Source organism: Narcine bancroftii, chromosome 5 (assembly GCF_036971445.1).
Source record: "Narcine bancroftii isolate sNarBan1 chromosome 5, sNarBan1.hap1, whole genome shotgun sequence".
Classification (NCBI taxonomy): domain Eukaryota; kingdom Metazoa; phylum Chordata; class Chondrichthyes; order Torpediniformes; family Narcinidae; genus Narcine; species Narcine bancroftii.
In genome coordinates, this window is record NC_091473.1 from 161,655,577 (window position 1) to 161,683,114 (window position 27,538).

A 27,538-nucleotide genomic window follows, 5' to 3' on the forward strand; every position below is an offset into this window, starting at 1 on the left:
TGATCTGGCCATGGGCTCTGCTCCACTCTACTCGTTCCCCATAGCTCTTAATATGCAAAAATCTATCCAATTGTGTCTTAAATATATTTAATGAGGTAGCCATTACTTTTCCCTGGGCAGTGAAAAGCAGTTCTCCCTTATCTCTGTCCTAAATCTATTTCCCCCCCCCACCCCCAGAACTTGAGGCCATGTCCTCTAGTTCTAGTTCCACCTACTAGTGGAAACAACTTTCCTGGCTTTCTTGTCTGTCCCTTTCATATTTTTGTTTATTTAAGATCCCCTCTGAATTCCAGTGAGTACAGTCCCAGGTCAGTTTCTTCCAATCAGCTACCCCCTTCATCTCTAGAATCAACCCGGTGATCCTCCTGTGCATTGCCTCCAATTCTCCATTATGGAGTCCAGAACTGCATGCAGGACTTGAGGTGTGACCTCACCAGTTCCTGTACAGAACCCCTCTAGTCTTAAATTCAATCCCTCAGCAATGAAGGCCAACATTTCATTTTCCTTCTTGATAGCCTGCTGCAGCTGCAAACCAACCTTTTGCAATACATGCACAAGCACTCCTAAGTTCTTCTGCACAGCACCATATTGCAATCTTTCACCATTTAAATAATAATCCGATCTATTTTTCTTCCAAAGTGGATGACTTGGCATTTACCAACATTTTACTCCATCTGCCAGACCCTTGCCCACTCACTTAACCTCTTTGTTCCAATCAGCTACCTTGTGGTCTTGTAGACTCTGTATCCTCTGCACAGTTTGCTTTTCCTCTCAATTTACTGTCATCATTAAATTTGGGTACGAAGTCCTCTCTTTCAAATCATCAACGTATTTTGTGAGCAGTTGTTGGTTCTGCGGTAACCGCTGTGGAAAATCCCAAAGCATTTTATGGGTATTCCAAAACGAGGATATTTATGGAGAGGATAGGGCCACTCAAGGACAGAGGGAATTTATGCTTGAAGTCAAAGGAGGTGGGAGATACTAAATGAGTTCTTTGCGTCAGTGGCATGGATGTTCCTGTGTTAGGGTATTTTGAGAGCCAGTAAAGTGATGTTGGATCTTTTGAGGACGTGCCTTGGGCCTGATGGGATATATCCCCAGTTATTGAAAGAGGCATGTGAAAAGGTTCCTGGGGTCTTGACAAAGATCTTTGCATCCTCACTAGTGACAGGTCTCAGAGGACTGGAGAGTGGCTAATGATGTACCTCGTATTCAAGAATTGAAAAAGGATAATCCAGGAAATTACAGGCCAATACGCCTCCTGTCAGTGGCAGGGAAGCTGTTGGAGAGGATACTTAGGGATAGGGTTTGTGCACATTTAGCAAGTCAAGGTCAGATTAGGGACAGTCAACATAGCTTCGTGAGGGCCAGTTCGTCCCTCAGAAATTTGAGGGTTTTTTTGAGGCAGTGACAAATTGAATGTTGTCTACATGGACTTTGGTAAAGTGTTAAGATCCCTCATGGTAGACTGATTAAGAAGGTGCATGAGACCCATGGTGAGTTGATAGTTTGGATAAAAGATGGGTCTTCTGCCACTAAACTCTTGTTCATCCTCAAAGCACTTTCAGTCCTGATGGAGGGTCCTGACCTGAAACATCTCCCTCGATACTGCTTGTTTTATTTTTGCTCCAGATCCGTACAACTGCTTTTGTCTTCTCTTTCCATACTGTGACTCAGCCACCTTGCCAAAGTTACCCTCATCAAAGCCTCTGCACTTAAACCTCAAGCTCAGCACTTTCACCTCAGAAACAGCCCTTCTACAAATGGCTGCCCACCTTGAATTGAACACGAGACCTATCAGTAGGAAAGATTATGTTGTGACATAGGAACTGGATCAGCTGTGGTCTTCAGCAGTGGTGCCAGTTTGAGCAGCGATGCAACCTGCTTGTTCCTTTCTTGGGACAGAGTTCATGTGGGGATGGAATGCTAATTCAAAGCTGAGATCTCTCCATGTTTCAGTTACAGATGATATGTATGCAGAGCAGTCGGAGAATCCAGAGAACCCTCTGCGCTGTCCCATCAAACTCTACGACTTCTACCTCTTTAAATGGTAAGATGCTTGTAAAAGAGGGATGAGTTGTCATAAGCCAGCACTTTCATCCTCTCTCTATCAATTAATTCTCCTCTTAAGTTTCTGGGGTTTAGTACTGATATCACTTTTGTTCAGCAGAACCAATCATCCCCATAATGGTTCTGCTCTTCCTTGTTAAACAATCATTTACTCGTCTGATGCCTGAGTAACAAACAGGCCAAGGGGTGTGCTGTATGTTTATTGGAAACTCACTGAGAATTGGAGGATCTTTTACACTATGTATGTATGTGTGTGTTGTCGCTTGTGAGTGACCACCTCGACTTGGCAGGGCAGATTCCACAGGACTCAAGTTAATTTATTTCCTGTTAAGTGCTCATTTGTATACATTAAAGCAAACACTATTTCCTCAAGAAATATAAATTCTTGCTTGTTAGTTCCTGTGCAAGCTGAAACTTTAAAATCGTTTCTTATTTCTAATGACGTCCCTTTGCTGTTTTACCAACTGGGTCAAATTTGAGCACAGGATCAAGGACACTGTTACAGTCCAAAAATTACAGAAGTGCTTTCCAGAAATGTGCATGTCCAGTGGGTGGTAAAAGTATAAATGGCAATTTACACAGTCAGTTCATCTTAACTAAAATCATTCTGAAAATTAGCATTGCCAACGGAAAGGGCCTTTGCATCAATATTGGACATGCAGCAAAAGGACAAAGGCCTGGAGGGAATCTGTCCAGGTATTCTGATGGAAGCAGGAGATGGTCAATGACAAAGGGTAACTGAAGGTAACAAAAGGTTAGAAGATAAAGCCCAGAGCAATTATCTGAAATTATCAAAGAGTTGAGGAAAGTGGATTCTGAAGAGATGAGACAGCAGGTCTGGGGAGCGGACCTGCTGGAGCGGACCTGCTGGAGCGATTTAGTGGCTCTGACATATCTGGGTTAGGTCCCTGCTGATCAATTAGAGGGGAGGAGGTTGAAGTTTGGCCCAGCTGGCACAATTTATTCAGTCACCTGGCTGAATCACTCATTTCTCATGTCCACTTTGCTGCTTTTTGTGGTCATTTCTAAACATAATCCAGACTAGTTTGTATAACGTGCATGTTGAATTTTCCCAACTAACTTGCATTCTCACCCTGTTCAGTCCCCAGAGTGTGAAGAGCAGGAACGACACCTTTTACCTGACCCCTGAGCCTGTGGTTGCACCCAACAGCCCAATCTGGTACTCCACTCAGCCCATCAACAGGGAGCACATGGAGCAGATGTTGACACGAATTCTGACAGTGCGTGAGATCCAGGAAGGTTTTGCCATTGCTGCTGCGAACCTCCACTGAAGCCTGGCCAGGAATATTCTTGTGCACCAGTGGGACACTAGGCCTTTCACTGTGTCTCAGTGCAGTCTCTGAGGCTTCAGGAGAGAAACATCAGGTGTCTATCTCTGGATAATTTAGTCTAATCCAGTTTGGCTCCCCAAAAGAGTCTGGCAGTTTCCTTTCTTGAGTGGCAGATTTGATTTCTACTTTATTTTTTGACACGTAGCAGCATTTTGTGCAGCAGGATGGCTGCCGACCTTTGGAAACTTGTCAGAACTCCAGCATGAGGACAGCATATGCTTCAGGGTGAACCAACCCATCATGGTTGGTGTATTGGGAACCTTTCTGCCAATTGCTGGCTTCAACCTGGCCTCCACTGAAGAGAAATTTAACCTGGATTAGAGAATGGAACACTGATGAAGGTTTATATAATTAAAAGTTTTTTTCAATACATAAAACAAAAATGATGTTTTTTAGACTGACTAGAGCTGAAGACTTCTGACACATCTGGCCTTGTACAAGGCCTTAACTCTAGGCAAAATGCAGAGAGAAATTATTGTAATATACTCATACCATTATAAAGAGACCTTTGTTTTTCTGTATTCTGTTCTAATGTTCTGTGAGCACAGCAAGCAACTGTCAGCCGAGGATAATGCCAGGAGTTCTCGTAGAAAGAATGCATTAGAAGGGAGGGGCTCCACCGTGAATGGTCCACGGAGCGTGCTGCTCTGCACTTGTAGGTGTTGTAGATCATTGATTCCAGGCAACACTGCCCCCACCCTTGGTGTCATGGGTCATTGTGGCACAGCTGACAGCAGAGGTTGATGTGATATCCTGACAATGCATTATAAATAGAGTACTGTTCATTGATCCATAACACTCAGTGTGTAGAGATACAGTAACTTTATTTTGGAGAACTTCTGATTTTGTACTTTTGTTGCTGGAACAGAAATGTCTGTAATTATTGCAATATTTGAAGGTGGGAGGTGTGCAGTGTTGCTCACCGAACAGGGCTGGAAAGGATGAATCATGGCAGTACCACTGCGACTGGGACCTGAGCTTGTGTATTGCTGACATTCCACATCAGTGTGAGCTGCCAGGCTTGGCGGTGAGTATTGAGAATGCAGAATGCTGATTGGGGTGGCATGGTTAGTGCAGCGCCATTACAGAGTCACCGATCCAGGTTTGAATCCAGCCTGTCTGTATGGAGTTTGTACGTTCTCCCCTTGTCTGCGTGGGTTTCCTCTGTGTGCTCTGGTTTCCTCCCACCATTCAAAACTTAGAGGGGTTGTAGGTCAAATCGGGTGTAATTGGGTGGCATGGGGTTACCTAATAAAAAAAATCGGGGCCAAATGCTTTGGAATGGGCTGGAATGCTTGTTACATTCTCCTCTTGGTGTAGGTGCATACTGAGATCTTTGTATATTTTCTTTGGGCAGTTTTTCTAAAGTGTTTGCCTTGATCACTTTACCTGCCTCCACCGCCTATTGGCCTCAGATCAATGGCGTGTGTGTGGGTGTGTGGGTGGGTGTGTGGGTGTGTGGGTGTGTGGGTGTGTGGGTGTGTGGGTGTGTGTGTGTGTGTGTGTGTGTGTGTGTGTGTGTGTGTGTGTGTGTGTGTGGGGAGTGGGGGGCGACAGCTTTATCATAGTCCAGCAATCCGTGCCATTGGATGTCTACTTGAGGGGGTGAGAATATCTAGTGGTGGATGGGTTTACACTGAAGGGCTCTACAGATAGTATACTTGTGTTAGGAGACATAAGTACTGTGGTGTGAATAGCAAACCTCTAAATCTGGAGTCCCAGGACAACCTAATCACATTTGTGAGCTTGAGTTTTGCCTTTAATCAAGCACGTGTTCCCAGACATTTTTTCTTTTTAATTGTGACTTTTGCATTTTCTGGAAGGTGACAGACTCAAATCTACATTTTCACATTGAGGTGGTTTTAAAACAAGGGCACATTGCACACATTCACTGAGGAAAGTGATGCTCAGATCTGAATTCTCAAAATCAAAACATTTGTAGAGACAAATTTGGCCACTGTGCTTGGCAGGTCGTTTCCAGCTCAGAACTGACCACTTTAGTTATGTGCGAACAGGTTTGCCAGCGAACAACTGTGATTTTATCATCAGATCAGCATTTTGTTCAGTCAGTCTTGGAGCTTGCAAACTGTGTTCGCAGGACACTGCCGCAGTGCAAGAGAGGATCTGTGCTGCACACCCACCCCTCAGTGGGGTGGGGGTGGTTGTAGCCCTTCACCCCTGCTCATGTTGGGATAGTTGTACCCCTTCTCACTGCCCCCCCTATGGCACGGTAGGCATACTCCTCTCATTGACCCACATTGGACTAGGGGTAGGTGTACCCCTTTCACAGTGGGATGGGTGTACCCCTCTCACTGCTCCTCACGGTGGTGTGGGGTTGAGACAAGCCCCCCTCATGGTGGGATGGGAATGGGTTGGGAACAGCCCCGAATACCCCTGGGGGTGGGGGTGCTAGTTTTGATATCCTTTTGTAAAGGGTTATGAGGCAGGGTTTGTTGAGCTTCAGGGTTCTTCAGATATACTAACTGGTGTGTTCAGAGAGAATGAAGCAGCATTCTCATGGTCCTTGTCACTGAATTTAGCCCTGTACAGCAAATTCCAGTTGTTAAATATGTAGAAGTTGCCATGTTTTATTCGAATGTTTTGAAGACCATTTTAGTTTTATTATGTGATTTATAAATTCATGGCACTCACTTTTATTTAATTGCCAAGGCCCTCCTGTTAACATGACTGCATTCCTTCCACATTCCTTCCTTTGAACAGCTATGCTGTACAGTTTCCGAATGTTCCTGAGCAGGCTACATGACTCCCTTCCCCCTGTGTCAGGTTGGCTTTTTGAATTTGTGGACTTGAGTGTCAGTACATTGGTCGGAGGTGGTATGTACATTTCCTGTTTCTGCTTCCTTACTTCTGTTCCTCTGCATTCAGTTCACATCTTCATTTGTCCAAAACTTTTAATTGTTTTTGTACCTCTTTCCCTGTGAGAACGGGGTCTCTCCTGACTTTCCCCTTTTGAACAGATAGGTTTTGATTTGGGCCTGGGAGCCTCAGTCATCCTGAAACTGTGTTGTCCTGAAGCCAGTCCACAGCAGTGGCTGAGAGGTTGTGACTCACAAGTCTAGACTCCTCTTCGATATACTAGTCCACCTTGTGGCAGGAAGCTTCTATCCCAGCGTGAATGTTAGCTGTCTCCTGTAAACCAGACCGACTGTTCAGTTGCTAGGACACAGTTTCTCCTCAAAGTGGTACATGGTGGCCCTGAGCTGCCCGCTTCTCAGAATTGCCTACAACCGCACAGCCTGGAATCATCAGATTTCAGGCAGTGTCACTACAGGGCTGGGGTTGGAGTTTTTTTTAACCAAATGAAAAGGGTAAGGTTCAAACTTGTACAATGAATGTTCTTTTGCTTATTTTACTCGTGATACAGTTTCAAGTATTTTAAATAAAAATTAAATAAGATTAAATTGTTTTTTTAAAAAACAATCCTTTTGCAGAAACTTGTTTGCTCTGGGGTAATTCCCCCAGGGAGTTCTGTGGGGAAAGTCCTCTAGATATTCAGATTCATGTCACAATATAATGATAGATGTTGTTTTATGAGCAGTGCAGTTGGACGCCTCATACATATTTAAAGAAAGATGGATCGGAGTGCAGAGTTAAAGGGAGAAATGGTTTCGGAGCAAAGGCAAGGAAAGAAGCTGTCCTTGAATCTGGGGGGTGTGATCTCACATTCGCAACTCCTCCTCTTGATGGGAGTGGTGAATAGAGTATTGCCGGGGTGAGTTTTAATGTATTGGCTGATTTTCCAAGCCAGCAGTAGTTATAGATGAAGGGGAGATGGTGTGTCTGTGTGGCAGAGGGGAGAGGTGGTGTGAGTGGCAGAGGGCATTATTTTTGGAGTTTGTGCTGGGGGAAAGTGTTCCCACGCCCCCCAGAATTTGTGTCAGGGGGGATGAGTGTTCACCCCCTCAAGTGGGTCTGTGTTGGGAGGGGTGATTTCTCTCCTCTTCCCACCCCCCGAATCCTCTAGGCGGTCTGTGTTGGGAGGTGTCCCCCCACCCTCCAGGGTGTGTGTTGGAGGGGTGGTGTTTCTCCCCCCCCCCCCCCCCCCCATGGGTCTGTTATTTCCCTCCCTCTGCCCAGGGAGGTCTCTTATTTCCCCCCCTGCCCGGGGGGGGGGGTCTGTAATTCCCCTCCTCCCCCCACCCCAACCCCCAGCAGAGGTGTCTATTGGTGGGTGAGTGTTCCTCTTCCCCCCCCCCCCCATGTCTATGTGTTGTGGGTTTGAATGTTTCTTTTCCTTTTCCTTCCCCCCACACACACACAAAGGGTTTGTGTCAGGGGTGTCATTGTTCTCCCTTCCGGGGGTTTTGTGCTAGGGGCATGTCTTCTCTTCCCCTCCCCCCCCCCCCCTTAACCAGGGCTTTGTGTTAGGTGGGGGGTGTAATTTGGCGATTGCATTTACTCATTCAAGTTTATTACTGTCCGGCTGAACATCTCTCTGTACCACAGAGCACACACAATATACGGTACGTCATCACATATATACATTTGGGGTGACTTGATTGCGGGATACTGTTCATCAATCTCATAGCTTGTGGGAAGAGGCTATTCCCTCACTGGACAGTTCTGATTTTGATGGTAGTGTGTGCTGGATGGAAAGGGTCCTCAATAATTCTTTGAACCCCATTTAGACAATGCTCCCATTGAACCTTGTCAATAGAATAATCGGAGACCCCAGTAATCTTCTCTGGTGTTTTGATGATCATCTGTGTTGACTTCTGGTTTGACATTTTGCAGTCACACAATGATACAGCCAGACAGGAGACTCAATTGAGGGCTTGTTCGAAGTTGTCAAGTTGGGGGCCGGTTACCTTGCCCTCCTCAGACTCCTTAGGAAGTGCAGATGCTGCTGTATCTTCTTGACTTATAAGGAGACGTTCTGGGTCCAGAACTTTGTGCTCTCCACGACAGAACCATTGACGTGTAGTGAAAAATGGTCGACCTTCATCCTCCTGAAGTCCACAGTCAACTCCTTTGTCTTGGCCATGTTGAGACTCTGGTTATTGTACTTGCACTATTTTACATGCCTCCCAACCTCCTCTCTGTAAGCCAACTCATTGTTGCAGATGAAGCCAGCTACAGTTGTATCATCTGCAAATTTGATGATACTGTTGGATCTGATCTTTGCAGTGTAGTCCTGAGTGATGAGTATGAACAGTTGTGGGCTGAGCACAAAGTCCCAACAGTGCTCAGTGTGATGGGGCTTGAGGATTTGCTGCCAACCTGATCAGCCTGTCGTTTTCACTCAAGAAATCTGCATCCACCTGGAGAGGGTGTTGGATGTGAAGGAAATGTGGCCTCACTGCCTGATTGGAATGTGTGCATTGTAGGTGGTCATGTGTTCTCCCCGTCCAAAACTTATTCGGAAGTCACATCAAGGTTGGGCTCCAGCCACCCATTAGTGCACACCTTGCCGTTGACTAATTTAAATCACCTAGTTATTAGTGGCTCGAAGCCAATGCACAGCACATGCTTTCTCTCTGCCTTGTAAGGTGATCAGGAAACTGGGTGTGTGTGAGCGTATCGAGTATAGGTTCACTATTGTCAGAGTCCAACCTAAATCTGAGGTGAATGTCAAAATTGTTGCGTAATGATCGAGTACTGTTTAATGTTCTCCCTGTTTGTCTCCCATGTATTTGTTAAAGATGCGCATGACTTCATTCCACAACTTGTGACCCATGCGACTTGCATCCATCTACACATATAACCAAATTTTTTTAAATATAAAATTTACATGGTTTATGTTGCATTTGACAAACTATAACAGGGATGTGGGACATGTAAGAGCCAAATAGTGAGTACTTACTTTGTTATGCTGTGTCCTGGCATCCATAAGCTGGGTGCAGCCATCTTGATTCCTGTGCACATGGCAAGTCTCTGGTTGGCCCATGTGCGGTGGGTTTGTCTATTGGCGTTCAGTTGGTGCATGTGCGAGAGTCAAGGGCATACCAATTCTAATTCAATAGTATTAGAGCTTAACTCTCACTCATGTGCCAATTGAACTCCATCATGTGAACCCACCACGCTTGCGCCAGCCAAAGACTCACATATGTGCACAAGAACCAAGATGGCTGCACCCACCCTATGGACCCTGTAACAAGATAAGCATGGACCTGAATGTGGAAAGATTGGCCAAGGTTGATCAACAAATTCAGTAAGCTTTTAAGTTGTTATCGTCAAATCTTTGATGTAAAAAAAAAGATTTGATTTTAAAAAGTTTGCTTTAAGACTGCCTATCTGGAATGTGTGTCGTGGGTGTTCTCGTGTCCTCTCCATCTGAAACTTATTCGGAAGTCACACCACCTGTCAATCAAGGTTGGGCTCCAGCCACACATTAGTGCACACCTTGCCATTGGCTAATTTAAATCACCTAGGGTCATTATTGCTCGGTGCCCAGATCAGAACTGTATATAACATCGATGCATAGAACATTCCTTTCTCTCTGCTTTGTGGTTCAAGCCCCAGGCATTGCTCCATGTGTGATTGTAACACTTGTATCCAGATTCACTTCTCTGAACCCAGCGAACCTGATACTCTTCTCAACACGGCAGAGGGTGTCATCTCACTGGCTCTACACAAAGCCCTGCAACACCTGGACAGCAAAGATCCATACATTACATTGACTACAGTTTGGTATTTAATACCCTCAAAACTGATCGGCAAACTCCAAAACCTGGGAATCAAATCCCCACTACGTAATTGAATCTTTGATCTCCATACCACAATCAGTGAAGAGTCGTTAAAACATCTGCACAATCTGTGTAGTTCTGGTCGCAAAACTACAGGAAGGATATCCGTAAGACTGAAAGAAAGCAGAGAAGATTTATTAGGGTGTTATTGAGTCTTCAGGAGTTGAGTTACAAGGAAAGATTAAACAGGTTAGGACTTTATTCTATGGACTGTAGAAAAATGAGGGCAAATTTGATTGAGGTTTAGAAAATTGAGGATAAATACAAGAGGACATGGCTTCAGGGTGAAAGGAAGGTTTAGGGGGAACTTTTGGGCAAATTCACTCCCAAGAGTGGTGGGAGTGTGGAATGAGCTGCCATCTGATGTGATAAATGCAGGCTTATTCTTAAGTTTTAAAAATAATTGGGATAGATACATAGATTGGAGGATTATGGAGTGGATGTAGGTCAGTGGGACTAGGGCAATGCTGTTTCGGCACACTAGAAACATTAAGCTGGTTTTCTGTAGTGTAGTGCTCTTGGATTCTAATCTCCCATCAGTACAGGAGCACCACAGGGCTGTGTTCTTAGCCCCTGCTCTACTCACTTTACATCTATGACCTTGTGGTTCAGTACAACATGACGCCATCTACAAATTCACTGACGATACCAGGGTAGTGGGTTATTAAAAAGGGGTGATGAGTTAGCAAACAGGAGAGAGATTGGAAAATTAACCGAATGGTGCATCAACAATGACCTTGCACACAATGTCACTAAAATTAAGATGAGTAACTTAATCCATTGAATAAAACCAGCTCCAAAATTAAATTTTTCTAAAGTCTTAAATAAATAATTCGATTCTGCAGATGTGTGGTGGAAAGTGTGCTGACCGGCTGCATTATGGTCTGGTGTGGGGAAACCAATACTCCTGAGGATAAAGCCCTCCAAAGGGTAGTGGATACAGCCCAGGGCATCATAGGCAAAACCCTTCTCACCATCAAGAACATTTGCAGGGAATAATCAAGTATTCACATCACCAAGCACACACTGTTCTCGCTGCTGCCATCAGGAAAGAAGTATCGGTACCATAAAGACTCACACCGCCAGGTTCAGGAACAGCTGCTACCCCTCAACCATTAGACATTTCTACATGTGTATATTGTGTACATTTTGTTTTGCACCATTGGCCTGGCCCACAGTAAAAAAAATCTCAGGGTTGTCTGTGGTGTCATGTATATACTCTGACAATAAATCTGAGTCCCAGTGAGGAGAGTTTATCCACAAGTCTCTGGGGTATTATCATGAACTGGTCAATAAACAACCACCTGGCATATGAGGCATCATTCACTAGGTGAGTCAGGAACGGGTGAAGAGTCCTGTTGACCATTTTGGATGGTAGACCAACTGGAATGGTTCCAATGTTTTGGGAAGGTGTGATCTGATGTATTCTATCATCAGTCCCTTAAAGCACTTTATGATGGTTGAGGTCAGTACCACAGGAGGTGGTCGTTTACTCCAGTTACCATCACTCTCTTGGGCACTGGGGAATCCTTTGGGGACAATGGAGTAAGGTGCTACAGCTGTCTGTTGGAACCTCCATCAGCTGGGCCTCAGAGAGCTTCAGTAACTGACCGGATACATTGTCTGGTCTTACTGTTCTGGATGGGTTGACCCTGAAGAAGATCCTGCTCATCTCCGCTGTGGCCGTTCAGGGGACTGTTCTTCGGGGCGGCAAGGAAATGGCTTTCTTTGGCATTTCATTTCTCTCATCAAACTATGGAGAAGGTACTGAGCCTGTCAGACAGGTGTCTTGTGGGTTCTATATGTACACATTTTGCCTTCCTGACTGCACAGGAAAGTTCTGCCCTTGCAGATCCGCCTTGTCTCCCAACATGTGTCATGAGTTCTGAGAAGTGAACAGATCTCTGCATCGAACCATGGTTTCTGGTTGTGTAGTGTTTGATGTCTGTGACATTCTCCATAGCCTAGCTAATGTAGCCAATCACTAAACTCACACAATTGTCTCTCTCTTTCTCGTCAAGTTTGTTGGACAGGTACAACCAGATGAAACCACCCCTCTCCCTCCTCCCCGCCCACCTCTCTCCCCTTCCCCGTCCCCTCTCCCCAACCCCTCTCCCTCCCCGTCCCCTCTCCCTCCCCGTCCCCTCTCCCTCCCCATCCCCTCTCCCTCCCCGTCCCCTCTCCCTCCCCATCCCCCTCTCCCCTTCCCCTCCCCTCTCCCCTTCCCCTCTACCGCCCCGACACCTTCTCCCGTCCCGTCCCCTCCCCCTCCCCGAACCCTTCCCCTCTCCCTCCTCTTCCCCTCTCCCTCCCCTCTCCCTCCCCTTCCACTCTCCCTCCCCTTCCCTACCCCTCTCCCTCCCCTTCCCTTCCCCTTTCCCTCCCCTCTACCTCCCCTTCCCCTCTCCCTCCCCTTCCCCTCTCCCTCCCCGACCCCTCCCCTTCCCGTCCCTTCCCCGTCCCCTCCCCCTCTCCCTCCCCCTCTCCCTCCCCGACCCCTCCCCTTCCCCTCTCCCCTCCCCCTCTCCCCTCCCCCTCTCCCTCCCCGACCCCTTCCCCTCTCCCTCCCCAACCCTTCCCCTCCCCCTCTCCCCTTCCCCTCCCCGACCCCTCCCCGACCCCTCCCCTTCCCCTCCCCGACCCCTCCCCTTCCCCTCTCCCTCCCCGACCCCTCCCCCTCTCCCTCCCCGACCCCTCCCCCTCTCCCTCCCCGACCCCTCCCCATCTCCCTCCCCCTCCCCGACCCCTTCTCCCCGACCCCTTCTCCCCGACCCCTTCTCCCCGACCCCTTCTCCCCGACCCCTTCTCCCCGACCCCTTCTCCCCGACCCCTTCTCCCCGACCCCTCTCCCCTCCCCCTCCCCTCTCCCTCCCCTTCCCCAACCCCTACCCGACCCTTCCCCCTCTCCCCTTCCCCTCTCCCTCCCCTTCCCCAACCCCTCCCCGACCCTTCCCCCTCTCCCCTTCCCCTCTCCCTCCCCGTCCCCAACTCCTCCCCTTCCCCTCTCCCTCTCTGACTCTGTCCCCCTCTCCCTCCCCGACCCTTCCCCTCTCCCTCCCCCGACCCCTTCCCCTCTCCCTCCCCCCGACCCCTTCCCCTCTCCCTCCCCGACCCTTCCCCTCTCCCTCCCCAACCACTCCCCCTCTCCCCTCCCCCTGTCCCCTCCCCCTCTCCCCTCCCCCTCTCCCTCCCCGACCCTTCCCCGTCCCCTCCCCCTCTCCCCTTCCCATCCCCGACCCCTCCACCTCTCCCTCCCCGACCTTTCCCCTCTCCCTCTCCGACCCCTCCCCTTCCCCTCTCCCTCCCCCCGACCCCTCTCCCTTCCCGAACCTTCCCCGTCACCTCCCCCTCTCCCCTTCCCGTCCCCTCCCCCTCATCCCTTCCCCTCTCCGTCCCTGTCCTCTCCCTCCCCGTCCCCTCCCCTTCCCCTCTCCCTCTCTGACCCCGTCCCCCTCTCCCCTCCCCGGCCCTTCCCCTCTCCCTCCCCCTGACCCCTCCCCTCTCCCTCCCCGACCCTTCCCCGTCCCCTCCCCTCTCCTTCCCCCCCCGATCCCTCTCCTCCCCGACCCTTCCCCGTCCCCCTCTCTGACCCCTCCCCCTCCCCTCCTCCTCTCCCTCCCCGACCCTTCCCCTCTACCCTCTCCCTCTCTGACCCCTCCCCCTCCCCGACCTCTCTCCCTCCCCGACCCTTCCCGTCCCCTCCCCCTCATCCCTTCCCCTTTACGTCACCGTCCCCTCCCCGACCCTTCCCCTCTCCCTTCCCCCACCCCTTCCCCTCTCCCTCCCCCCGACCCTTCCCCGTCCCCTCCCCCTCTCCTTCCCCTCTCCCTCTCCTTCCCCTCCCCCCCGATCCCTCTCCTCCCCGACCCTTCCCCTCTACCCTCTCCCTCTCCCTCCCCGACCCTTCCCGTCCCCTCCCCCTCATCCCTTCCCCTCTCCGTCCCCTCCCTCTCCCTCCCCGTCCTCTCCCCTCCCCGACCCTTCCCCTCTCCCTCCCCCCACCCCTTCCGCTCTCCCTCCCCCCGACCCTTCCCCGTCCCCTCCCCCTCTCCTTCCCCTCCCCCCCGATCTCTCTCCTCCCCGACCCTTCCCCCTCCCCCGACCCCTCCCCTTCCCCTCTCCGACCCCTCCAACCCCTCCCCTTCCCCTCTCCGACCCCTCCACTTCCCCTCTCCCTCTCCTCCCCCTTCCCCCTCTCTGACCCCTCCTCGACCCCTCCCCTCCCCCGACCCTTCCCCGTCCCATCCCCCTCTCCCCTTCCCGTCCCCGACCCCTCCTCTTCCCCTTCCCCTCTCCCTCCCCTTCCCCCTCCCTCTCCGACCCCTCCACTTCCCCTCTCCCTCCCCGACACCTCTACCTCCCCGACCCCTCTCCCTCCCCTCTCCCTCCCCGACCCCTTCCCCTCTCCCTCCCCGTCCCCTCTCCCTCCCCGTCCCCTCTCCCTCCCCGTCCCCTCTCCCTCCCCGTCCCCTCTCCCTCCCCGTCCCCTCTCCCTCCACGTCCCCTCTCCCTCCCCTCTCCCTCCCTGTCCCCTCTCCCGTCCCCTCCCCGACCCTTCCCCGTCCCCCTCTCCCCTTCCCCTCCCCTCTCCCGATCCCCTCTCCCTCCCCGCCCCTTCCCCTCTCCCTCCCCGACCCCTCCCCCTCTCCCTCCCCGACCCCTCCCCCTCTCCCCTTCTCCCTCCCCGACCCTTCCCCGTCCCATTCCCTCTCCCCTTCCCCTCTCCCTCCCCGACCACGACCCCTCCCCTCTCCCTCCCCTTCTCCCGTGCCCTCCCCCTCTCCCCTTCCCCTCCCCTCTCCCTCCCCGTCCCCTCTCCCTCCCCGTCCCCTCTCCCTCCCCGTCCCTTCTCCCTCCCCGTCCCCTCTCCCTCCCCGTCCCCTCTCCCTCCCCGTCCCCTCTCCCTCCCCGTCCCCTCCCCGACCCTTCCCCATCCCCCTCTCCCCTTCCCCTCCCCTCTCCCCTCTCCCTCCCCGACCCCTCCCCCTCTCCCCTTCTCCCTCCCCGACCCTTCCCCGTCCCATCCCCTCTCCCCTTCCCCTCTCCCTCCCCGACCACGACCCCTCCCCTTCCCCTCTCCCTCCCCTTCTCCCGTCCCCTTCCCCTCTCCCCTTCCCCTCTCCCCTTCCCCTCTCCCCTTCCCCTCTCCCCTTCCCCTCTCCCTCCCCGACACCTTCCCCTCTCCCTCCCCGACCCCTTCCCATCTCCCTCTCTGACCCCTCCCCTTCCCCTCTCCCTCTCCAACCCCTCCCCCTCTCCCTCCCCGTCCCCTCTCCCTCCCCGACCCTTCCCCGTCCCGTCCCCCTCTCCCCTTCCCCTCTCCCTCCCCGACCACGACTCCTTCCCTTCCCCTCTCCTTCTCCGTCCCCTATTCCTCTCCCCTCCCCTCTTCTTCTCCCCTTCCCCTCTCCCCTTCCCCTCTCCCCTTCCCCTCTACCTCCCCGACCCCTCCCCTTCCCCGACCCCTCTCCCTCCCCTTCTCCCGTCCCCTCCCACTCTCCCTCCTCGACCCCTTCCCCTCTCCCTCCCCGACCCCTTCCCCTCTCCCTCCCCTTCCCCTCCCCGACCCCTCCCCTTCCCCTCTCCCTCCCCGACCCCTTCTCCCCTCCCTCTCTCCCCTTCCCCTCTCCCTCCCCTCTCCCTCCACTTCCCCTCTCCCTCCCCGACCCCTCTCCCGTCCCCTCCCCGACCCTTCCCCGTCCCCCTCTCCCCTTCCCCTCCCCTCTCCCCTTCCCCTCTCCCTCCCCGCCCCCTTCCCCTCTCCCTCCCCGACCCCTCTCCCTCCCCGACCCCTTCCCCTCTCCCTCCCCGACCCCTTCCCCTCTCCCTCCCCGACCCCATCCCCTCTCCCTCCCCGACCCCTTCCCCTCTCCCTCTCTGACCCCGTCCCCCTCTCCCCTCCCCGACCCTTCCCCTCTCCCTCCCCTCTCCCCTTCCCCGACCCCTCCCCTTCCCCTCTCCCTCCCCTTCCCCTCTCCTTCCCCTCTCCCTCCCCGACCCCTCCCCTTCCCCTCTCCGACCCCTCCCCTTCCCCTCTCCGACCCCTCCACTTCCCCTCTCCCTCTCCTCCCCCTTCCCCCTCTCTGACCCCTCCTCGACCCCTCCCCTCCCCCGACCCTTCCCCGTCCCATCCCCCTCTCCCCTTCCCGTTCCCGACCCCTCCTCTTCCCCATCCCCTCTCCTTCCCCGTACCCCTCTCCCCTTCCCGTCCCCCTCTCCCCTTCCCGTCCCCCTCTCCCCTTCCCGTCCCCCTCTCCCCTTCCCGTCCCCCTCTCCCCTTCCCCTCCCCCTCCCCTCCCCCTCCCCTCTCCCTCCCCTTCCCCTCTCCCTCCCCGACCCTTCCCCGTCCCATTCCCTCTCCCCTTCCCCTCTCCCTCCCCGACCACGACCCCTCCCCTTCCCCTCTCCCTCCCCTTCTCCCGTCCCCTCCCCCTCTCCCCTCCCCCTCTCCCCTCCCCCTCTCCCCTCCCCCTCTCCCCTCCCCCTCTCCCCTTCCCCTCTCCCTCCCCGACCCCTTCCCCTCTCCCTCCCCGACCCCTTCCCCTCTCCGACCCCTCCCCTTCCCCTCTCCGACCCCTCCCCATCCCCTCACCCTCCCCGTCCCCTCTCCCTCCCCGTCCCCTCTCCCGACCCTTCCCCGTCCCGTCTCCCTCTCCCCTTCCCCTCTCCCTCCCCGACCACGACTCCTCCCCTTCCCCTCTCCTTCTCCGTCCCCTATTCCTCTCCCCTCCCCTCTTCCTCTCCCCTCCCCTTCCCCTCTCCCCTTCCCCTCTCCCCTTCCCCTCTCCCCTTCCCCTCTCCCCTTCCCCTCTCCCCTTCCCCTCTCCCCTTCCCTTCTCCCCTTCCCCTCTCCCCTTCCCCTCTCCCTCCCCGACCCCTCCCCTTCCCCTCTCCCTCCCCGACCCCTTCTCCCCTCCCTCTCTCCCCTTCCCCTCTCCCTCCCCTCTCCCTCCCCTTCCCCTCTCCCTCCCCGTCCCCTCTCCCTCCCCGTCCCCTCTCCCTCCCCGTCCCCTCTCCCTCCCAGTCCCCCTCTCCCTCCCCGTCCCCTCTCCCTCCCCGTCCCCTCTCCCTCCCCGTCCCCTCTCCCTCCCCGTCCCCTCTCCCTCCCCGTCCCCTCTCCCTCCCCGTCCCCTCTCCCTCCCCGTCCCCTCTCCCTCCCCCGTCCCCTCTCCCTCCCCGTCCCCTCTCCCTCCCCGTCCCCTCTCCCTCCCCGTCCCCTCTCCCTCCCCGTCCCCTCTCCCTCCCGTCCCCTCTCCCTCCCCGACCCCTTCCCCTATCCCTCTCCGACCCCTCCCCTTCCCCTCTCCCTCTCCGACCCCTCTCCCTCCCCGTCCCCCTCTCCCTCCCCGTCCCCTCTCCCTCCCCGTCCCCTCTCCCGTCCCCACCCCCGACCCCTCCCCTTCCCCGACCCCTCTCCCTCCCCTTCTCCCGTCCCCTCCCCCTCTCCCTCCTCGACCCCTTCCCCTCTCCCTCCCCGTCCCCTCTCCCTCCCCGTCCCCTCTCCCTCCCCGTCCCCTCTCCCTCCCCGTCCCCTCTCCCGTCCCCTCCCCGACCCTTCCCCGTCCCCTCTCCCTCCCCGTCCCCTCTCCCTCCCCGTCCCCTCTCCCTCCCCGTCCCCTCTCCCGTCCCCTCCCCGACCCTTCCCCCGTCCCCCTCTCCCCTTCCCCTCCCCTCTCCCCTTCCCCTCTCCCTCCCCGCCCCCTTCCCCTCTCCCTCCCCGACCCCTTCCCCTCTCCCTCCCCGACCCCTTCCCCTCTCCCTCCCGACCCCATCCCCTCTCCCTCCCCGACCCCTTCCCCTCTCCCTCTCTGACCCCGTCCCCCTCTCCCCTCCCCGACCCTTCCCCTCTCCCTCCCTCTCCCCTTCCCCGACCCCTCCCCTTCCCCTCTCCCTCCCCGACCCCTCCCCTTCCCCTCTCCCTCACCCGACCCCTCCCCTTCCCCTCTCCGACCCCTCCACTTCCCCTCTCCCTCTCCTCCCCCCTTCCCCCTCTCTGACCCCTCCTCGACCCCTCCCCTCCCCCGACCCTTCCCCCGTCCCCCTCTCCCCTTCCCGTCCCCCTCTCCCCTTCCCGTCCCCCTCTCCCCTTCCCGTCCCCCTCTCCCCTTCCCCTCCCCCTCCCCTCCCCCTCCCCTCCCCCTCCCCTCCCCCTCCCCTCCCCCTCCCCTCTCCCTCCCCTTCCCCTCTCCCTCCCCGACCCTTCCCCGTCCCATTCCCTCTCCCCTTCCCCTCTCCCTCCCCGACCACGACCCCTCCCCTTCCCCTCTCCCTCCCCTTCTCCCGTCCCCTCCCCTCTCCCCTCCCCCTCTCCCCTCCCCCTCTCCCCTTCCCGTCCCCCTCTCCCCTTCCCGTCCCCCTCTCCCCTTCCCGTCCCCCCTCTCCCCTTCCCGTCCCCCTCTCCCCTTCCCGTCCCCCTCTCCCCTTCCCCTCCCCCTCCCCTCCCCCTCCCCTCCCCCTCCCCTCCCCCTCCCCTCCCCCTCCCCCTCTCCCTCCCCTTCCCCCTCTCCCTCCCCGACCCTTCCCCGTCCCATTCCCTCTCCCCTTCCCCTCTCCCTCCCCGACCACGACCCCTCCCCTTCCCCTCTCCCTCCCCTTCTCCCGTCCCCTCCCCCTCTCCCCTCCCCCTCTCCCCTCCCCCTCTCCCCTCCCCTCCCTCTCCTCTCCCCTTCCCCTCTCCCTCCCCGACCCCTTCCCCTCTCCCTCCCCGACCCCTTCCCCTCTCCGACCCCTCCCCTTCCCCTCTCCGACCCCTCCCCATCCCCTCTCCCTCCCCGTCCCCTCTCCCTCCCCGTCCCCTCTCCCGACCCTTCCCCGTCCCGTCTCCCTCTCCCCTTCCCCTCTCCCTCCCCGACCACGACTCCTCCCCTTCCCCTCTCCTTCTCCGTCCCCTATTCCTCTCCCCTCCCCTATTCCTCTCCCCTCCCCTTCCCCTCTCCCTTCCCCTCTCCCCTTCCCCTCTCCCCTTCCCCTCTCCCCTTCCCCTCTCCCTTCCCCTCTCCCCTTCCCCTCTCCCCTTCCCCTCTCCCCTTCCCCTCTCCCCTTCCCCTCTCCCTCCCCGACCCCTCCCCTTCCCCGACCCCTCTCCCTCCCCTTCTCCCGTCCCCCCCCCTCTCCCTCCTCGACCCCTCCCCCTCTCCCTCCCCGACCCCTCCCCCTCTCCCTCCCCTTCCCCTCTCCGTCCCCTTCCCCTCCCCGACCCCTCCCCTTCCCCTCTCCCTCCCCGACCCGCTTCTCCCTCCCCTCTCCCTCCCCTTCCCCTCTCCCTCCCCTTCCCCTCTCCCTCCCCGTCCCCTCTCCCTCCCCGTCCCCTCTCCCTCCCCGTCCCCTCTCCCTCCCCGTCCCCTCTCCCTCCCCGTCCCCTCTCCCTCCCCGTCCCCTCTCCCTCCCCGTCCCCTCTCCCTCCCGTCCCCTCTCCCTCCCCGTCCCCCTCTCCTCCCCGTCCCCTCTCCCTCCCCGTCCCCTCTCCCTCCCCGACCCCTTCCCCTCTCCCTCTCAGACCCCTCCCCTTCCCCTCTCCCTCTCCGACCCCTCCCCCTCTCCCTCCCCTTCCCCTCTCCCTCCCCGTCCCCTCTCCCTCCCCGTCCCCTCTCCCGTCCCCTCCCCGACCCCTCCCCTTCCCCGACCCCTCTCCCTCCCCTTCTCCCGTCCCCGACCCCTCTCCCTCCTCGACCCCTTCCCCTCTCCCTCCCCGTCCCCTCTCCCTCCCCGTCCCCTCTCCCTCCCCGTCCCCTCTCCCGTCCCCTCCCCGACCCTTCCCCGTCCCCTCTCCCTCCCCGTCCCCTCTCCCTCCTCGACCCCTTCCCCTCTCCCTCCCCGTCCCCTCTCCCTCCCCTTCCCCTCCCCTCTCCCCTTCCCCTCTCCCTCCCCGCCCCCTTCCCCTCTCCCTCCCCGACCCCTTCCCCTCTCCCTCCCCGACCCCTTCCCCTCTCCCTCCCCGACCCCTTCCCCTCTCCCTCCCCGACCCCTTCCCCTCTCCCTCTCCGACCCCTCCCCTTCCCCTCTCCCTCTCCGACCCCTCCCCCTCTCCCTCCCCTTCCCCTCTCCCTCCCCGTCCCCTCTCCCTCCCCGTCCCCTCTCCCATCCCCTCCCCGACCCTTCCCCGTCCCCCTCTCCCCTTCCCCTCCCCTCTCCCCTTCCCCTCTCCCTCCCCGACCCCTTCCCCTCTCCCTCCCCGACCCCTTCCCCTCTCCCTCCCCGACCCCTTCCCCTCTCCCTCCCCGACCCCTTCCCCTCTCCCTCCCCGACCCCTTCCCCCTCTCCCTCCCCGACCCCTTCCCCTCTCCCTCCCCGACCCCTTCCCCTCTCCCTCCCCGACCCCTTCCCCTCTCCCTCCCCGACCCCTTCCCCCTCTCCCTCCCCGACCCCTTCCCCTCTCCCTCCCCGACCCCTTCCCCTCTCCCTCCCCGACCCCTTCCCCTCTCCCTCCCCGACCCTTCCCCTCTCCCTCCCCTCTCCCTCCCCTTCCCCTCTCCCTCCCCTCTCCCTCCCCTTCCCCTCTCCCTCCCTTTCCCCTCTCCCTCCCCTCTCCCTCCCCTTCCCCTCCCTCCCTTCCCCTCCCTCCCCTTCCCCTCTCCCTCCCCTCTCCTCCCCTTCCCCTCTCCCTCCCCCTTCCCCCTCCCCTCCCCTTACCCTCTCCCTCCCCGACCCCTTCCCCTCTCCTCCCCGACCCCTTCCCCTCTCCCTCCCCGACCCCTTCCCCTCTCCCTCCCCGACCCCTTCCCCTCTCCCTCCCGACCCCTTCCCCTCTCCCTCTCCGACCCCTCCCCCTCTCCCTCCCCGTCCCCTCTCCCTCCCCGACCCTCCCCTTCCCCGACCCCTCTCCCCTCCCCTTCTCCCGTCCCCTCCCCCTCTCCCTCCTCGACCCCTTCCCCTCTCCCTCCCCGACCCCCTCCCCCTCTCCCTCCCCTTCCCTTCCCCTCCCCGACCCCTCCCCTTCCCCTCTCCCTCCCCGACCCCTTCTCCCTCCCTCTCTCCCCCTTCCCCTCTCCCTCCCCTCTCCCTCCACTTCCCCTTCTCCCGTCCCCTCCCCCTCTCTCTCCTCGACCCCTTCCCCTCTCCCTCCCCGTCCCCTCTCCCTCCCCGTCCCCTCTCCCTCCCCCGTCCCCTCTCCGTCCCCTCCCCGACCCTTCCCCGTCCCCCTCTCCCCTTCCCCTCCCCTCTCCCCTTCCCCTCTCCCTCCCCGCCCCCCTTCCCCTCTCCCTCCCCGACCCCTTCCCCTCTCCCTCCCCGCCCCCTTCCCCTCTCCCTCCCCGCCCCCCTTCCCCTCTCCCTCCCCGACCCCTTCCCCTCTCCCTCCCCGACCCCTTCCCCTCTCCCTCCCCGCCCCCTTCCCCTCTCCCTCCCCGACCCCTTCCCCTCTCCCTCCCCGACCCCTTCCCCTCTCCCTCCCCGACCCCTTCCCCTCTCCCTCCCCGACCCCTTCCCCTCTCCCTCTCCCTCCCCTCTCCCTCTCCCTCCCCTCTCCCTCTCCCTCCCCTCTCCCTCCCTTCCCCTCTCCCTCCCCGACCCTTCCCCTCTCCCTCCCCTTCCCCTCTCCCTCCCCTCTCCCTCCCCTTCCCCTCTCCCTCCCTTTCCCCCTCTCCCTCCCCTCTCCCCTCCCCTCCCTCCCCTTCCCCTCTCCCTCCCCGACCCCTTCCCCTCTCCCTCCCCGACCCCTTCCCCTCTCCCTCCCCGACCCCTTCCCCTCTCCCTCCCCGACCCCTTCCCCTCTCCCTCCCCGACCCCTTCCCCTCTCCCTCCCCGACCCCTTCCCTCCCTCCCCGACCCCTTCCCCTCTCCCTCCCCGACCCCTTCCCCTCTCCCTCTCCGACCCCTCCCCCTCTCCCTCCCCTTCTCCCGTCCCCTCCCCCTCTCCCTCCTCGACCCCTTCCCCTCTCCCTCCCCGACGCCTCCCCCTCTCCCTCCCCTTCCCCTCTCCGTCCCCTTCCCCTCCCCGACCCCTCCCCCTCTCCCTCCCCGACCCCTTCTCCCTCCCCGACCCCTTCCCCTCTCCCTCCCCGACCCCTTCCCCTCTCCCTCCCCGACCCCTTCCCCTCTCCCTCCCCGACCCCTTCCCCTCTCCCTCCCCGACCCCTTCCCCTCTCCCTCCCCGACCCCTTCCCCTCTCCCTCCCCGACCCCTTCCCCTCTCCCTCCCCGACCCCTTCCCCTCTCCCTCCCCGACCCTTCCCCTCTCCATCCCCGACCCTTCCCCGTCCCATTCCCTCTCCCCTTCCCCTCTCCCTCCCCGACCACGACCCCTCCCCTTCCCCTCTCCCTCCACTTCTCCCGTCCCCTCCCCCTCTCCCCTCCCCCTCTCCCCCTCTCCCCTCCCCCTCTCCCTCCCCGACCCCTTCCCCTCTCCGACCCCTCCTCTTCCCCTCTCCCTCCCCTTCCCCTCTCCCTCCTCGTCCCCTCTCCCTCCCCGTCCCCTCTCCCTCCCCGTCCCCTCTCCCTCCCCGTCCCGTCCCCCTCTCCCCTTCCCCTCTCCCTCCCCGACCACGACTCCTCCCCTTCCCCTCTCCTTCTCCGTCCCCTATTCCTCTCCCCTCCCCTCTTCCTCTCCCCTCCCCTTCCCCTCTCCCCTCCCCTCTCCCTCCCCGACCCCTTCCCCTCTCCCTCCCCGACCCCTCCCCTTCCCCTCTCCCTCCCCGACCCCTCCCCTTCCCCTCTCCCTCCCCGATCCCTCCCTTTCCCCTCTCCCTCCCCGACCCCTTCCCCTCTCCCTCCCCGACCCCTTCGCCTCTCCCTCCCCGACCCCTTCCCCTCTCCCTCCCCGACCCCTTCCCCTCTCCCTCCCCGACCCCTTCCCCTCTCCCTTCCCCTCTCCCTCTCCGACCCCTCCCCTTCCCCTCTCCCTCTCCGACCCCTCCCCCTCTCCCTCCCCTTCCCCTCTCCCTCCCCGTCCCCTCTCCCTCCCCGTCCCCTCTCCCTCCCCGTCCCCACTCCCTCCCCGACCCGTCCCCCTCTCCCCTTCCCCTCTCCCTCCCCGACCACGACTCCTCCCCTTCCCCTCTCCTTCTCCGTCCCCTATTCCTCTCCCCTCCCCTCTTCCTCTCCCCTTCCCCACTCCCCTTCCCCTTCCCCTCTCCCTCCCCGACCCCTCCCCTTCCCCGACCCCTCTCCCTCCCCTTCTCCCGTCCCCTCCCCCTCTCCCTCCTCGACCCCTTCCCCTCTCCCTCCCCTTCCCCTCTCCCTCCCCTCTCCCTCCCCGACCCCTCTCCCGTCCCCTCCCTGACCCTTCCCCGTCCCCCTCTCCCCTTCCCCTCCCCTCCCCTTCCCCTCTCCCTCCCCGCCCCCTTCCCCTCTCCCTCCCCGACCCCTTCCCCTCTCCCTCCCCGACCCCTTCCCCTCTCCCTCCCCGACCCCTTCCCCTCTCCCTCCCCGACCCCTTCCCCTCTCCCTCCCCGACCCCTTCCCCTCTCCCTCCCCGACCCTTTCCCCTCTCCCTCCCCGACCCCTTCCCCTCTCCCTCCCCGACCCCTTCCCCTCTCCCTCCCCGACCCCTTCCCCTCTCCCCTTCCCCGACCCCTCCCCTTCCCCTCTCCCTCCCCGACCCCTCCCCTTCCCCTCTGCGACCCCTCCACTTCCCCTCTCCCTCTCCTCCCCCTTCCCCCTCTCTGACCCCTCCTCGACCCCTCCCCTCCCCCGACCCTTCCCCGTCCCATCCCCCTCTCCCCTTCCCCTCTCCCTCCCCGACCACGACTCCTCCCCTTCCCCTCTCCTTCTCCGTCCCCTATTCCTCTCCCCTCCCCTTCCCCTCTCCCCATCCCCTCTCCCCTTCCCCTCTCCCCTCCCCCTCTCCCTCCCCTTCTCCCGTCCCCTCCCCTCTCCCTCCTCGACCCCTTCCCCTCTCCCTCCTCGACCCCTCCCCCTCTCCCTCCCCTTCCCCTGTCCGTCCCCTTCCCCTCCCCGACCCCTCCCCTTCCCCTCCCCCTCCCCGACCCCTTCTCCCCTCCCTCCCCGACCCCTTCTCCCCTCCCTCCCTCCCCTTCCCCTCTCCCTCCCCGTCCCCTCTCCCTCCCCGTCCCCTCTCCCTCCCCTTCCCCTCTCCCTCCCCTTCCCCTCTCCCTCCCCATCCCCTCTCCCTCCCCGTCCCCTCTCCCTCCCCGTCCCCTCTCCCTCCCCGTTCCCTCTCCCTCCCCGTCCCCTCTCCCGTCCCCTCCCCGACCCTTCCCCGTCCCCCTCTCCCCTTCCCCTCCCCTCTCCCCTTCCCCTCTCCCTCCCCGACCCCTTCCCCTCTCCCTCCCCGACCCCTTCCCCTCTCCCTCCCCGACCCCTTCCCCTCTCCCTCCCCGACCCCTTCCCCCCTCCCTCCCCGACCCCTTCCCCTCTCCCTCCCCGACCCCTTCCCCTCTCCCTCCCCGACCCTTCCCCTCTCCCTCCCCGACCCCTCCCCTTCCCCTCTCCCTCCCCGACCCCTTCCCCTCTCCCTCCCCGACCCTTCCCCTCTCCCTCCCCGACCCCTCCCCTTCCCCTCTCCCTCCCCGACCCCTCCCCCTCCCCTTTACCCTCTCCCTCCCCTCTCCCTCCCCTTCCCCTCTCCCTCCCCTTCCCCTCCCTCCCCCTCTCCCTCCCCGACCCCTCCCCCTCTCCCTCCCCGACCCCTTCCCCTCTCCCTCCCCGACCCCTTCCCCTCTCCCACCCCGACCCCTTCCCCTCTCCCTCCCCGACCCCTTCCCCTCCCTCCCCGACCCCTTCCCCTCTCCCTCCCCGACCCCTTCCCCTCTCCCTCCCCGACCCCTTCCCCTCTCCCTCCCCGACCCCTTCCCCTCTCCCTCCCCGACCCCTTCCCCTCCCCTCTCCCTCCCCGACCCCTCCCCCTCTCCCTTCCCCTCCCCTTCCCCTCTCCCTCCCCGACCCCTCCCCTTCCCCTCTCCCTCCCCGACCCCTCTCCCTCCATGACCCCTCCCCTTCCCCTCTCCCTCCCCGACCCCTCCCCTTCCCCTCTCCCTCCCCCTTCCCCTCCCCTTCCCCTCTCCCTCCCCGACCCCTCCCCTTCCCCTCTCCCTCCCCGACCCCTCCCCTTCCCCTCTCCCTCCCCCTTCCCCTCCCCTTCCCCGACCCCTCCCCTTCCCCTCTCCCGTCCCCTCCCCCTCTCCCCTCCCCCTCTCTCCCTCTCCCCTCCCCCTCTCCCTCCCCGACCCCTCTCCCTCCCCGACCACGACTCCTCCCCTTCCCCTCTCCTTCTCCGTCCCCTATTCCTCTCCCCTCCCCTCTTCCTCTCCCCTCCCCTTCCCCTCTCCCCTCCCCTCTCCCTCCCCGACCCCTTCCCCTCTCCCTCCCCGACCCCTCCCCTTCCCCTCTCCCTCCCCGACCCCTCCCCTTCCCCTCTCCCTCCCCGATCCCTCCCTTTCCCCTCTCCCTCCCCGACCCCTTCCCCTCTCCCTCCCCGACCCCTTCCCCTCTCCCTCCCCGACCCCTTCCCCTCTCCCTCCCCGACCCCTTCCCCTCTCCCTCCCCGACCCCTTCCCCTCTCCCTCCCCGACCCCTTCCCCTCTCCCTTCCCCTCTCCCTCTCCGACCCCTCCCCTTCCCCTCTCCCTCCCCGTCCCCTCTCCCTCCCCTTCCCCTCTCCCTCCCCGACCACGACTCCTCCCCTTCCCCTCTCCTTCTCCGTCCCCTATTCCTCTCCCCTCCCCTCTTCCTCTCCCCTTCCCCACTCCCCTTCCCCTTCCCCTCTCCCTCCCCGACCCCTCCCCTTCCCCGACCCCTCTCCCTCCCCTTCTCCCGTCCCCTCCCCCTCTCCCTCCTCGACCCCTTCCCCTCTCCCTCCCCTTCCCCTCTCCCTCCCCTCTCCCTCCCCGACCCCTCTCCCGTCCCCTCCCTGACCCTTCCCCGTCCCCCTCTCCCCTTCCCCTCCCCTTCCCCTCTCCCTCCCCTCCCCTTCCCCTCTCCCTCCCCGCCCCCTTCCCCTCTCCCTCACCGACCCCTTCCCCTCTCCCTCCCCGACCCCTTCCCCTCTCCCTCCCCTACCCCTTCCCCTCTCCCTCCCCGACCCCTTCCCCTCTCCCTCCCCGACCCCTTCCCCTCTCCCTCCCCGACCCTTTCCCCTCTCCCTCCCCGACCCCTTCCCCTCTCCCTCCCCGACCCCTTCCCCTCTCCCCTTCCCCGACCCCTCCCCTTCCCCTCTCCCTCCCCGACCCCTCCCCTTCCCCTCTGCGACCCCTCCACTTCCCCTCTCCCTCTCCTCCCCCTTCCCCCTCTCTGACCCCTCCTCGACCCCTCCCCTCCCCCGACCCTTCCCCGTCCCATCCCCCTCTCCCCTTCCCGTCCCCGACCCCTCCTCTTCCCCATCCCTCTCCTTCCCCGTACCCCTCTCCCCTTCCCGTCCCCCTCTCCCCTTCCCGTCCCCCTCTCCCCTTCCCGTCCCCCTCTCCCCTTCCCGTCCCCCTCTCCCCTTCCCCTCTCCCTCCCCTCTCCCTCCCCTTCCCCTCTCCATCCCCGACCCTTCCCCGTCCCATTCCCTCTCCCCTTCCCCTCTCCCTCCCCGACCACGACCCCTCCCCCCTTCCCCTCTCCCACCCCGACCCCTTCCCCTCTCCCTCTCCGACCCCTCCTCTTCCCCTCTCCCTCCCCTTCCCCTCTCCCTCCCCGTCCCCTCTCCCTCCCCGTCCCCTCCCCGACCCTTCCCCGTCCCGTCCCCCTCTCCCCTTCCCCTCTCCCTCCCCGACCACGACTCCTCCCCTTCCCCTCTCCTTCTCCGTCCCCTATTCCTCTCCCCTCCCCTTCCCCTCTCCCCATCCCCTCTCCCCTTCCCCTCTCCCCTTCCCCTCCCCCTCTCCCTCCCCTTCTCCCGTCCCCTCCCCTCTCCCTCCTCGACCCCTTCCCCTCTCCCTCCTCGACCCCTCCCCCTCTCCCTCCCCTTCCCCTGTCCGTCCCCTTCCCCTCCCCGACCCCTCCCCTTCCCCTCCCCCTCCCCGACCCCTTCTCCCCTCCCTCCCCGACCCCTTCTCCCCTCCCTCCCTCCCCTTCCCCTCTCCCTCCCCGTCCCCTCTCCCTCCCCTTCCCCTCTCCCTCCCCTTCCCCTCTCCCTCCCCGTCCCCTCTCCCTCCCCGTCCCCTCTCCCTCCCCGTCCCCTCTCCCTCCCCGTCCCCTCTCCCGTCCCCTCCCCGACCCTTCCCCGTCCCCCTCTCCCCTTCCCCTCCCCTCTCCCCTTCCCCTCTCCCTCCCCGACCCCTTCCCCTCTCCCTCCCCGACCCCTTCCCCTCTCCCTCCCCGACCCCTTCCCCTCTCCCTCCCCGACCCCTTCCCCTCTCCCTCCCCGACCCCTCCCCTTCCCCTCTCCCTCCCCTCCCCCTCCCCCTCCCCTTTACCCTCTCCCTCCCCTTCCCCTCTCCCTCCCCTTCCCCTCCCTCCCCCTCTCCCTCCCCGACCCCTCCCCCTCTCCCTCCCCGACCCCTCTCCCTCCCCGACCCCTTCCCCTCTCACAC

The 27,538-nt window shown here is 60.6% G+C and overlaps 1 protein-coding gene and 1 long non-coding RNA gene across 3 annotated transcripts in view; one reads left to right on the forward strand and one right to left on the reverse strand.

The window, feature by feature from the left end:
• Positions 1-4,808, forward strand: part of LOC138764104 (transcriptional regulator QRICH1-like) — a 77,685-nt gene extending 72,877 nt beyond the window's left edge. The window contains exons 9-10 of one of the 2 annotated variants that reach the window (XM_069939490.1): positions 1,966-2,050; positions 3,173-4,808. In XM_069939490.1, the coding sequence (XP_069795591.1) occupies positions 1,966-2,050; positions 3,173-3,362 (275 nt within the window). In that variant the 3' untranslated portion in view covers positions 3,363-4,808. Of the gene's footprint in view, positions 1-1,959; positions 2,051-3,172 lie in introns of both variants that reach the window. The other variant, XM_069939489.1, reaches the window with a different exon arrangement.
• LOC138764110 (uncharacterized) overlaps positions 1-27,538 on the reverse strand; it is an 86,000-nt gene that overhangs the window by 55,334 nt on the left and 3,128 nt on the right. Inside the window, exon 2 of the long non-coding RNA XR_011357987.1 lies at positions 10,161-10,242. This is a non-coding gene — a long non-coding RNA (uncharacterized lncRNA). The remainder of the gene's footprint in view (positions 1-10,160; positions 10,243-27,538) is intronic.